Source organism: Aythya marila (assembly GCF_965140915.1).
Source record: "Aythya marila genome assembly, chromosome: Z".
NCBI classification, from domain to species: domain Eukaryota; kingdom Metazoa; phylum Chordata; class Aves; order Anseriformes; family Anatidae; genus Aythya; species Aythya marila.
The window spans coordinates 51,366,030-51,378,086 of NC_139080.1; the positions used below are offsets into that span (position 1 = coordinate 51,366,030).

General features: G+C 37.3%; 1 protein-coding gene across 1 annotated transcript in view; it reads right to left on the bottom strand.

Annotated features, from left to right (window-relative positions):
* The window catches only part of MEGF10 (multiple EGF like domains 10), a 106,246-nt gene that overhangs the window by 34,410 nt on the left and 59,779 nt on the right, over nt 1–12,057 (bottom strand). The window contains exons 9-12 of the mRNA XM_082783509.1: nt 11,641–11,777; nt 8,116–8,328; nt 2,087–2,261; nt 1,093–1,213 (exon numbers count right to left, since the gene is read on the bottom strand). Of these exons, the coding sequence (XP_082639635.1) occupies nt 1,093–1,213; nt 2,087–2,261; nt 8,116–8,328; nt 11,641–11,777 (646 nt within the window). The remainder of the gene's footprint in view (nt 1–1,092; nt 1,214–2,086; nt 2,262–8,115; nt 8,329–11,640; nt 11,778–12,057) is intronic.

The following is a 12,057-nucleotide window of genomic DNA, read 5'->3' on the forward strand; positions in this document are numbered from 1 at the left end:
TCACTTCCAACCTGAGCCATTCCATGAAAATTAGCAGCCTACGTTGTCTACGTTTACTCTAACATTTCTTCTCCACTCTCAACCTTTCTGGCATGGGATTTGCTTGGGGGCATTCAACAGCCTGCCCCCTCTCTTCTCAGCAGTTCAGCATCACAGCTAAGAGATGCTTGCCTATAAATCCTTCCTCACAGCAGAAACAAAACAAAACAAAAAAACAACAGGCTATCAATGTGTATTTCAAGAGGGGATCTCTAAGCGGAGTTTAGAATAATATTTTTGGTTAAACCTTGTCGATCTCTGGATCTTAGTATGTGAAAAGATCTCTGCAAAATGCACCTGAGGTTGTCAGGTATCCTTGTTCCTGCCAAAAGCATATGCTGCTGGGAGATGCAGGCAGGCACACATAATTTCTGGAGGAGGTACACTGACCATCAAAGTTACTGTTGGGAGGAGATATGTTCAGCAGAGGGGCTGAAAGGCCTGAGCCCACTCACAGTAATGCTGGTAGATGCAGAAAGTTTTGGAAGCAGGGAGCAGAAGCTAGCACTGTTGATGGTGTCCTGAAGCTAATACATGTAAGGGGGTTAGACAAAGATTTGTCAGAGAACTGCTGAGAAAAAACAGTATTCAAGAAGAAAAACTTGCCAGAAGGTATCCATGTCAGTGCTAAAATGGCAGGAAAGGAGACTGTGCCTCTATGGTTCTGAGATGGGTGAGGATAGCAGATAGAGATGGTATTCATCCAGATGGAGCAGAAATGGGGCTAAGTGTTTTGGTTAGGTAGGCTGACAACACAGAAATTGCATACCAGTACTCATTCTAGCAGCTCATAGCCCTGCCATGAGAGATAAGACACAGCTCATCTCTGAGTAAGTAAGTACCAGTAATTCACCCAGCCACAGTATCCATATCTTTCAGAATGAACACAAAGTACATATTATTCTCTCTGAGCAAATGTCAGGAGAAGCATAAAGTATTGAATATATGGCCTTCTAGGGTGTCTTCTATTAACCAAATGTCCTGCTTCCTCTCTACTTCAGACACTCAACTTGATTTTATGATTATAGAAAGTTAATCTGAAGACATACTTACCTGCTTTGCAGGTACAAGAACCATCTACTGGTGAACAGATGGCTTCGTTTTTACAGTTGCACACAGAAGAACAGTTCACTCCATATGTCCCCGGTAGACAAGGAGTACCACAGTCAGCACCCTGAATTATACAATAAACAGTTTAAAAACTCTTCCAGGAAGATCAAGCAATACAATTGTATCTTTAACAAGTGACTTAGACATGGGATTGACTGTCTGTGATCACTGACTCTGGTGCTACAACAGTCAGAAAACATGCAACTCATGACCGTTCCAGGTTGTCACAAAGTCATTTTAAATTTAGCAAAAGGGAGTCCTTCGAGCTGGGCTCTTCATGGCTTCTAGGTCTACATAAAGCCACTCATTTTCTATTAGTTGCTGCGAGAGCTCATCACACATGGTGAACAGCACATGGTGAGACCAATGCACAGTATTTTCAGTAATAAGGATGCCTTTTGCAAAACCAAAACACACTAAGGTAGTAGTTTAATGGAAAATAATATGGCTTGTAAAATATTTTTAAGAATTAATTTGGTTGAACTATTATTCCTCGAAGAACAGTCATACTGTAAAATGTTTTCTGTGTTAGACTATAAGCATCCAATGCACAAACAGCAAATGTGTAAAAGCTACTGAATCCTAAACTGTAAAAACAAATGTCTTTATATCTAGAGTTTCTCTGAATGGATCATGAGTTGTTGTGGTAGGATGTCTGAAAATTATACTTCCTTTTTTTACACCTCAGGAGCACCTCCTCATTAGTAGCGATGTCTTATAAAGCAATGAACTTTTCTTTGTTAAAATGGTTTCATTTCAGAACTGAGAGCTAATCATAAGGCCTTTCCAGGGCCTTATCCTATAACACAGCCAGTGGTACCCAAATACTCTTCTCTCTCCTTTCCTGTTGTAGAGACACTCTGGCATCTTGAACAATTTCACACTTAACTAAAGGCAGAGGAGTTGAAAATGGACTGTGAAAGTGAAATGTATTTACCTTAAATCCAGGGGCACAGGTGCATTTTCCAGTCACACTGTCACAGTCAGCACCATTTTGGCAGCTGCAAATCTGCTGACAAGACTCACCATAGAACCCCGGGGAACATGTCTCATTGCAGTAGAGTCCAGACCAGCCAGGCTTGCAGGAGCATTCCCCAGACATAGGGTGACAGCTGCCAGGAGGGGATGAAAGGATAAATAATTCAGAGCTAAACATGACACCAATATTTTTTTCCAGAGAACAAAATGCTGTTATAGATAGGTTGCATAAAGGATCTTGCATTCTATGCATAGAGATGGTTTTCCTCCACAAACCACAGAACAGAGAGGACATATAAATGCATGCTAACTAAGATAAAAAGAGCAGCATTGTACAATAGGCAGACATTTTGGTAGAACATAGAAAGAAAAAAAGATAGATCATTTTTCCATGGCTTGCTGAAAATAAACGTGTCTTAAAAAATAGGTTTTACTATAAAATGCATAACAATAGTTACACATATTAATGTGATGAAAGCATTAAATTACACAAAATATATCACTAGGTTTCCATTGTAGGTAAAATGGGATCCTTTTCATAACTCCACCCACATTCATCCGTGTTTTGTCTGAGAAATATGATGCTTTACAAAAATAATATCACAGCATCTAATGCTAAAATAATAACACAACATCTGAGCAAGCATGCTCTTTTTTTTTAAACCTTTGGTTGAAAAGAGGACAGCTAGCAACTTCAGATATACCATCAGACCTGTGACCTTCTGGAGAGTATCTCCCCTGTGTTGGCCATACCTGGTAGGAGACCAGCTGTCCCTACCTGGAACAGCAGTTCCATTGAAGGGCCAGTCAGACAGCTGTTGCCTCATGACAAATGGACATCATCAGCTGTGGTAAGATGTATGTGCTGGAAAAGTGGACACAATGGGGTGCTCTGTGGTACTCTGGCAGACAAAGCACTTGCTTAATTCTCACCAAAGGAAAGTCTTAATATCCAAATCCAATATATTTACAATGGGAAGACTGTTTAAAGATATTTGTCTCCACTGACTGAAGTAAAGTTCCTTTAAGTGTGCTGGAAAAAATGTGCCTTTGTCCAGACACATTAAATGATCCATGACAAGAGCCTGGTTCTGCAAGACATGCTGACATGTTGTGTGGGGGTGTATATTTTTCTAACCATCTGAAAGCTTGAAAAAACACCTACAACACTTTTAGGTGATATAACAAAAGTAATAATAATGTTATTTGAAAAAGTTGCATCACAACAAGGAAAAGCAGTATTGGTTGCAACTGCTCTTGGTCTCAAGGTATATTATTTCAAGCCAGGAATTTTCTGTTGACAAACGCAACCACCTGATAATGTAGTGATGATCACAGAAAGCACGAATCATAAAAGGTATGGGATGATATTATGCCTACGTAATTAATATGGCTCTGTATTAATGCCTACACTATAAAACTCCGATAATTTGGGGATTGTAAAGACATTAAAATCTATTTTTTTTTAAAGTATTAAGCTGGTTTACATGAAGTGAGAGGAAAAGTCTTTTCAACTAAATGATACATGCAGAATTGGTTTAAACTCATGGGATTCACAGTCAACAGTACTGGTTATTTATTCTAAGTACACTTACTATGGAATAAACTGAAACAGAACTATTATCATAGAAAATAAATGTGAGATTATGAAAACACACGATACAGCAGTAGAATCAGACTTGTACCCTAGTCATAACTCCTTCTTGTAGGCACCTAAGTGACATTTTGGATCCGATTGCCCTGTTTCTTACCAGCAGAGGAATACGGAAAGACTGTGCAATCCTGAACAAATAGTCATTAGAATATGAATTAGGATCTATTTAAATTTTAAAATTAGTGGTACTGTCATTTTAAGACATAAACCCCAGCATTATTTGTTGTTGGCTTTTTTCCCTTCAGTAGAAGGGGAGACTACATGCATGAGCAAGCATTGGGTATGAAGCAGACAGAGGCATTGATATTCTGTGCCCCCCAGTGAGCGTTACTAAGGCATACTTGCACATATATTGATTGACACCAAAATTAGTATTCCATAATTTGTAATTAGATGCAGGAAGCTGGAGCACTTCTGAAGCTTTTTGATGGCTTCTCATGCAGTTAGCTTAATTGGCAATAAGATTTATATGTTAAGATAGGGAAATAAAGATACATTGAGAGATGCTGCCAGTACATTTGCTTTTATTCCTGGTCTTTTGTTCACACTTTCTGGAAATACAACCTTATTTTGTACACAGACAAAAAATATTTGTGGATAATTGATAATATACATTAGGAAGACTTAGATGAAGTTGATCATTTTCTAATGATTTATATAGATTCTAAACTGCTACAACAACCTGATACACTGAAATTCTGTATCAATTTATGCAGTACAAAATTTCCATGAAAAGTTCTACATGTATGTACAAGCCCATCAGAAAAATGCAAAATCACAAGATTCCTGAATCTTGATTTTAAAAACACCCCTAGACTATCTGCGTTAAGCATGTATCACATCATAAAATTTCCCTCAACTGTATGTTTCTCAGAAAAGGCATAAGACAACAGAAATGCCATTAGGGCTCATGTCAAGAATAAACCCTAATTCCAGCCTGAACCGTAGGAAATTATTGGTAATCCAGAATGACCCCAGATTATACTACCTACAGTAGTATCTAACGAGTAGTGGAAGATTACCAGAAAGAGCTTAAAAGAAGAGATCAAATTTAGCTTGTAGATCAAGCTGAAAGGAGTACTCATTCAGTAACACAGGTGTAATGTAAATCTTTGTAAAGCTTCTAGACAAATACACAACTACAGTCTGATCTCTTTAAATTTTTCAAACAATCATTGGGTGTTACTTGAGCAAAGCCATGATGAAACCCAGCCTAGCCACGTTTTAGCCTAGAACGCTTCTGTAAAAAATGAAGTAGTCACGTTGACAAAAGCAGATCAGGAAGTCTTTTGTGCTCATTCCAGCAAACTAGATTATCATAAAGACAACTTTTAATAAGTCCCACATGCAGTGGGTGTGGGTGGCAGGCACACATGGGTCTGCTCATACCATCTCACAGCACTGCTCCTGTCAACGAAGAGCGTTTTATGTGGTCATAGTCTCAACCAGCTAACTCTCAATCTAGTTTTATTGTTGACTACCTAGTGAAAAGGTGAAAAATCAACAGTGTCACCTAGTCGCAGAGTTCAGAGGGAGGTCTGTGTCTGATTTGAGCTCTAGCTCAAATCCTTTCATCCATATGACAAGATGCAACAGAGAAGAACCATTTGTAAAAAAATTACTTGACACATGAGGGTTGTTATCCACTGCTGTCCTCTGGGCAACTCAAAAAGAACAAAATATCTCAAGTACATCTATCTCTAACCCTTTATGGAATGCTTCACTGCTGGTATACCCAAGAACAATGATGGGCATGCCTCTCATTCCCAGCAAGTGCTATAAACCAACAGCAGCAGTGAAATCAGTGTAGCTTGTCCTACCCAAAACGTGAATTGACTCAGGTTTTAAAAAAAAAAAAAACAAAGTCTGATTGGCAAAGCTGTTCTGATGAATTTTCCTCAGTCAATGTACAGAAATAGAAATACATATTTTTTAATTATATCATGTATCTGTTCCTTTAAGCATTTGAAGAAAATGGCTAGTTACATTCTTGTATGGTTCGACTTACCTACATATATTTTACAGTTGTTTTTTTTGTTTGTTTGTTTGTTTGTTTTTCCTGCTAAGCATTTTTTTAATTAACTTTTAGTTCATTTTCTGAGCATTTTCTTATACAAAAACATCAGCAATAACCTGGGGCTCAAGGCTGACTAACAGCTCCTCTTTGAGAACATCTAAACCAGTGGTCATACCCAGATGAACGGTCACATCAGAATACTAGATATACAGACACACAACGTTTATTCAAAGAAGGAAATATACCCCCTTTTAAGTAACCTGGAATTACTCATTGTTACACTGCTAAATGGTTAATGCCATGAAGATCCTTTGGCTACTACCAGCCTAAATATTACTTGTGGTAAGCAAGTAAGGGATGAGGCTATTCCCTGAATTATTTAGCAAGTTGTCTCCTGAATGACTGATATTTAGTCACAGATGAACCCCCTAAAAAGATTCTCAAAAGCATAAGGGAACATGTCTGCAAGGGAGCTTTCTCTTCCATTCTGTTCCTAAGATACCCTTTGATTTTTCTTATTCGGTGGTCTTAATCATTTCCTGACCTTAGGGGATGAAATGTATATGAAAAATACACTTGTAAAGTCAGGAAAATTTTTGTTTTCCTCACTTTTATTATGTCTTTGCAAATGTGCTTCCAAATCTAAAGTGCTGTTTTGATTTGTCATATGGAGGTAAAAATGTTCAAAAAAAGACCAACCAACCATATGCTATTGTTTACATGTGAACACTTGTGATCCGATTTGACCACAAGCTGTCTTGCAACAGTATAAATGAAGAAACAGCTGTGTTGAACATGAATCAGAAGTAATCCCCGTAATATCAGAAATACTATACACGTCATGCATTCCTGTCAAACAAAGCTTCTACAACAGTCTAGAGACAAATTTTCAGGAACGCAGCTAACCATAATTCATAACACAATAGTATTCAGTCTGCTAGCATAATTTGAGAGCTGGACAGGTCAGCATTATAGTTCCATTTATTCTTGAATGCATTGCCGAGAGAATAAATGGCTTGATTTTATGTTGAAAACTCAGTATTTTTTTTCAAAAGGCTTTTCAAGTAAATGGGATAAACAGAAGTGCAAGCACACAACTGTGTAAGAGTATGAATGGAAAGTAAATTCAGTTTGCTGTCACATGGTTCGCCAGCAAAAGATATGTTGAACAACTCAGGCAATCCACAAAGTAATTTTTCACAGAGGCCTAGCAGGTATTTCCACATAAGTGCTTGAGTGTTTTAACATTACTTTTACATTCTGACTAAAGGTTTTTGTTTCATCTGTGAGGAAAACTGCATCTTGTATACAAAGTACAGCACCATTCTATGCAACAGTCGATTTCTGCAAATTTCTTCCACAACAGCTTTCAACAGCTGAACCTTACAGTATGCTCACAGAAGTTATGTAAGGTACTGTGATTATTAATACAGTCATGTATATAAACTCATGCACAACAACCAAAGTATTTCATCAAAACAATTGTGTTTTGTTATAAGAAAAGAATTGTTCTATAAATATGTTGGCTTGCTTCAACTGACATTCCTCCTTCACAGCTGAAAGACTGTCTCTGAATAGCTAGTCTATAGATTTTCATCATAATATGTCCAAACAGTGTGGAATCCACGAAGACACACAAAACCCAAAAATAGGACTCATTATCCCTGAATGAGGAGAGATGATAGAAGGTAAGCCAACTGGAAAACTATTTTCATTTGATTTCTAGGGATCAGATTTTAAGCTGTTTCTAGAAAAAAATATTTAAGTGAAACAAACAAAACAGTATTTCTGAAATCTAGAGTTACAATTGCTAGGACTTCAGATATTTTTATTAAAAGAACCTACTCCAATTCTTCTATACATATAGAGGAGGAGTAGGAAGAAAAATGGATTCTCTTCTTATGCTTTATCTCTTAATGTGATATCTCCATTGATTTCAATTCAGTTACTTCTCATTTATAATATGTGAGAATACTGGCTCCATATAGTGAACAATATAAAGATTTATTCATGTGATAAATATAGACAAAGGTCATACTTTGTCTTATTTCATGGATCATTGATTGAATATGGAGGTTAATATTAAGATCAAATATAGTTGCAAACACCAACATGCAGAAGGTCTGGGTTGGTGTTTTCTTTCTTGACATGGTTAGAGAATACTAAGCATTCTCAGAAATCTTCAGCTGTTTTTGTTTGCATGAAAGTATATCAGGAAACATTTCTACCTCAGAATATATATAATTTTTCCAGATTATATCCTGATTTCTACATCCTATCCAGAAAAAGAGAACACACTAAATGGTGTAAAGCCTACCTCCAGGTATTAGGCAAGTGGCAGGGACACTTTTTGTCACATTTGAGACCATAAACTCCGTCAGGGCAAAGCCTTGTTTCACAGCGCTCTCCAGTATATCCTGGTTCACAGAGACAAGCACCACTAATATGGTAGCATTTCCCACCATTCATACACTGGCAGGTCTCAGCACACCGTACTCCGTAAGTCCCCACCGGACACTCATCTTGGCATCTGTGAGAAAAACAAACAAAAATTAAGTTTACTTCCCATAAACTATAGTTTTGGGGGATTTAAGGGAGGTAGGATTTATGAGGAATTTCTAATACAGGTCTAAAACTCCTCATAAGTAGAGCAGGAATTTATATAACTTTATATTTTAAAGTGTCTGTCTCTCTGGCTTCCTTTACTGCTTAGTAAGTAAGACGTTAAAACATTGCTTCGGCAGATTTCTCTGGAAAAGTTCTCCCTTCTCTCCAGTAAAGGAGAAAACATGCATATGGAGAACACTGCATTTCTCATTCAAAAAACAGAACAAAAATGAATCCACTTAAATTAGACCTTAGGAATGAAATGGAATAAATTGTTAAGTATTTTGTTTCAAAAGTTGTCTACCTGTAACTTTTTTTTTTTCCCTTTCTTTTTAAGTGTTCTGGATTCTCCACTTAGTAATACTGTGAACAGCCAGCAGACATCTGTGCCCCTGCACTCAGGCTTGGAGGTTCCCTGACAACTGCTATCAGCTGACTGAAGAGAGTATTTTCTAATTATGTTTGCAAACGTGAAGTTTCCAGAATACCCTTATTTTCAGAATTTTACACTAAACATTTTTTTTTTTTTTTTTTAAGTTGTATTTGTCCTTCGAAAATTCATAGAACAACATAGGAAAATCTTCAACATCCCCAAATTCTTTCTTTCATCTGACTTTACTTATGTTCATATGTTAGGAAAAAACCTGGGTTTAACCCATATGGAAGAGTAGTAATATTTTTTGTTTCTTGTTAAGCAGAATGTTTCCTAATAAAGACAGTTCTTCACCAAACCTTTCCCTTTCATTCACAGAGCTTTCAGAAGACAGATGTTTAGTATGTAAAACATTAAAGGAATACAACTTAGCTTAAAGAAATTTAACTTTATCAGACTGTATGTTTAGATGACCAGCCTGACTACTAAAAGACAATTTCCAATACCCCACTTCTATAACTTCCAAATCAATTACTAATGAGCTTCAAAAGTTCATTTGGTTTCAAAAGTTCATAAAGTTCATTTGGTGATTTTAAGAGACACGATGCAAGTTTATTTTTTTCAGCTTTAACTGTCAATAGTTCTACAGCATAACTAAAGTTTCCAGCAATAAGTACACTTAAAATATTTTATATGTGCCTCAGGGTAGACCTCTCAGCTAAACATGTTCATGCCTTGGTGTCAGGGACGACAACTTTTCATAGCTTGCATGACACAGAAAATGCGCCTTATTTATCAATATAAGCATCCTATAAATTATGAATTATGTTTACCATTCCACAGAAACAAAAACAATAAAACAGTTAAATATCAAAGCATCAGATCAGAACATGATGACACTGAAAGTCAGAGGTCTGCAGTCAATTTAGCACAGAATATCACACACAGAACATCTTGGATGCCTGTAAATTATATCAAGTTACTGATTACTTGATAATATGGCACACTGTTAATGCTTTTATCAGATTATAACCTGCTCATTTCCCCAGTCTTATAAAAGAATCTCCATGGTGGTGTCTTTCCATTTTTCTTATGAATTTTCTTATAGCATTTCTTTTTAAATTATTTTTTTCTTTTATGGTTGATTTCAGAAGAATTTCAAAGACTGGTATGATACAAGACACTGCACCATGTAACAATTTAGCAAAGCCCTCTGCCTGAGGTTTAATAGGAAGACCTGTTCAGTTCACACTTCTGCAGTATTTGCCTCAAATTGATATAAATACCTTGAAACTTCTGGACAACACTATCCCTGTTCTGAGTGGAGCCAGCAATAAAATACCTTTTACTTTAGAGCTGAAGCATTACACTAAAGTGGACAGTCCTGTCTAAATATTTCTTAATGTAGTTATACAAATAAAGGTGAGAATGAAATCTCTCCAAATGACCATCAATGACACCAGGCAAATTAGACAAAATTTAACCTTTCTACTTCTTTTTAATTTCATCTTCTTCAGCCTCAGAAAGTTCTAGTTTAAGTTGCATGCCCCTGTGTTAATATGCCTGAGGAGTTCTCTGTTTCTTGCTATTAGACCAACTTCCAGGAGTCACTACCACACTGAAATCTCAGATAAACACCACTAAGTTACGAACAAAACTGAAAAATAGCTTAGAACCTTTAAATACTGTCCTTTTTTCTGCTGGTGCATGCAGCCAATGCCCACACAATTCTTTTAGTACTTCCATCCCTTGCCAATCCATTGACGTGAAATAAGAACCAGCTGTCTACAACCTTGCTTCTGACCCATTCCTGCCCTTAGTGTATCTTGAAAAACAAAACAATTGCAAATACAGCCTGTTTTGCAGGAAAGAGGGAGTTCAGACTTGCAAAATGGATCAAAATACAGAAACCTGTAAGGCATTTCTGATTACAGTCAGATTTAAATTACAAGACATAAAATTTAACTGCTTTAAGACACATCAGAGTGTGGTATGTGTATTCTCACATTGATACTCATTTGATTTCCCTGCTGAAATGTTTTTCTTTAAATGCATCTGCCACCTTCTGCACCGTTTCTTCACAGAAGCAAATTTAATTTTTGCAAGCTCTGGACTAATTGTGTCTCTTTTTCATGATTTTGTTTTCCCTTATGCCTGGCATGGCTCTCCCCATGTCCTGTGAACAGTTGCGTGGGAAGTGCATATGATTGTAATACCTACTATTGTTGGCAGAGATCCCCTGGACTGACCCCAGTGATTAAGCTACTGCTGACTTCAGCAAATGAGTTGTGTACTATTTAAAATATATGCAGAAAAGCACTTCTTTTATACCTTTTCAAATATGCCTTCACAAATGATGTCTTGCTATGTTTTCTTTTCTCTGACATCTACTAAAGATGTTTTATCAGCAACGTCTGAAAATAATGAAGTTTCAGTACTTTGAATGGAATACTTTATGAGACAACTCTCCTGTGTGCTCATTTTGAAGAGGAGCTGGATGAGCTTTCCTTCCTATTACCACTGCCAAACATCTGCACAAAACCAAGAGCTTCCCACCTTACCCCACAGCCCAAACTGCATTATTCTGCACCGCACTCAAATGAAGACACACAGGATACTGGCAACTCATGTGACACAGTAGAAAAATTCTAAAACAGAGCAAATCTTCACAGAAGAGTAATCATGTAGGCTTTTTTAAATTGTGACCCAGTGTCAGCTAAGCAACATGGCACACATTTCACAAAACTCTTAATCATATCATGGGCATTCTCATTCATCTTTCTAGCAGCTTCTTAAATTTCTCTGTTGTAGCAGACCCCTTGCAGTTTCAACAGTCTCACCAAAAAAAACACTTTTACTTACCGTTCCCCTGTGTAACCTGGGCTGCAATGGCATTGGCCTGTCGCTGAGTCACAGGTCCCTCCGTTGTGGCACTGACACTCCTGGGAACAGTTTTTCCCATAACGACCCTCAGGACAAGGCTGACCACAAACCGTGCCCTGTGTATACAGAAAAAAATCTTAACATTAGGTTTGGAATTGCAGGTCAGATGGACAGTGAAGAAAGGTTTGTAATGAAGGAAGATCAAGATCGTGTCACTCATCTAGTGCTGATCTTGGAAATGCCAGACTCCTCTCCAGCTTTAAACACAGGGTACGCTTCAGGAATGTAGGAACGATCTTCTAGGATTTCCATTTTGCAGGCCAAAGCTCAGGGAAAACACTATCTCTAAGCAACAGTGAAAAAACTCAGACATCTAAGTCTAATTGATGTCAGTCT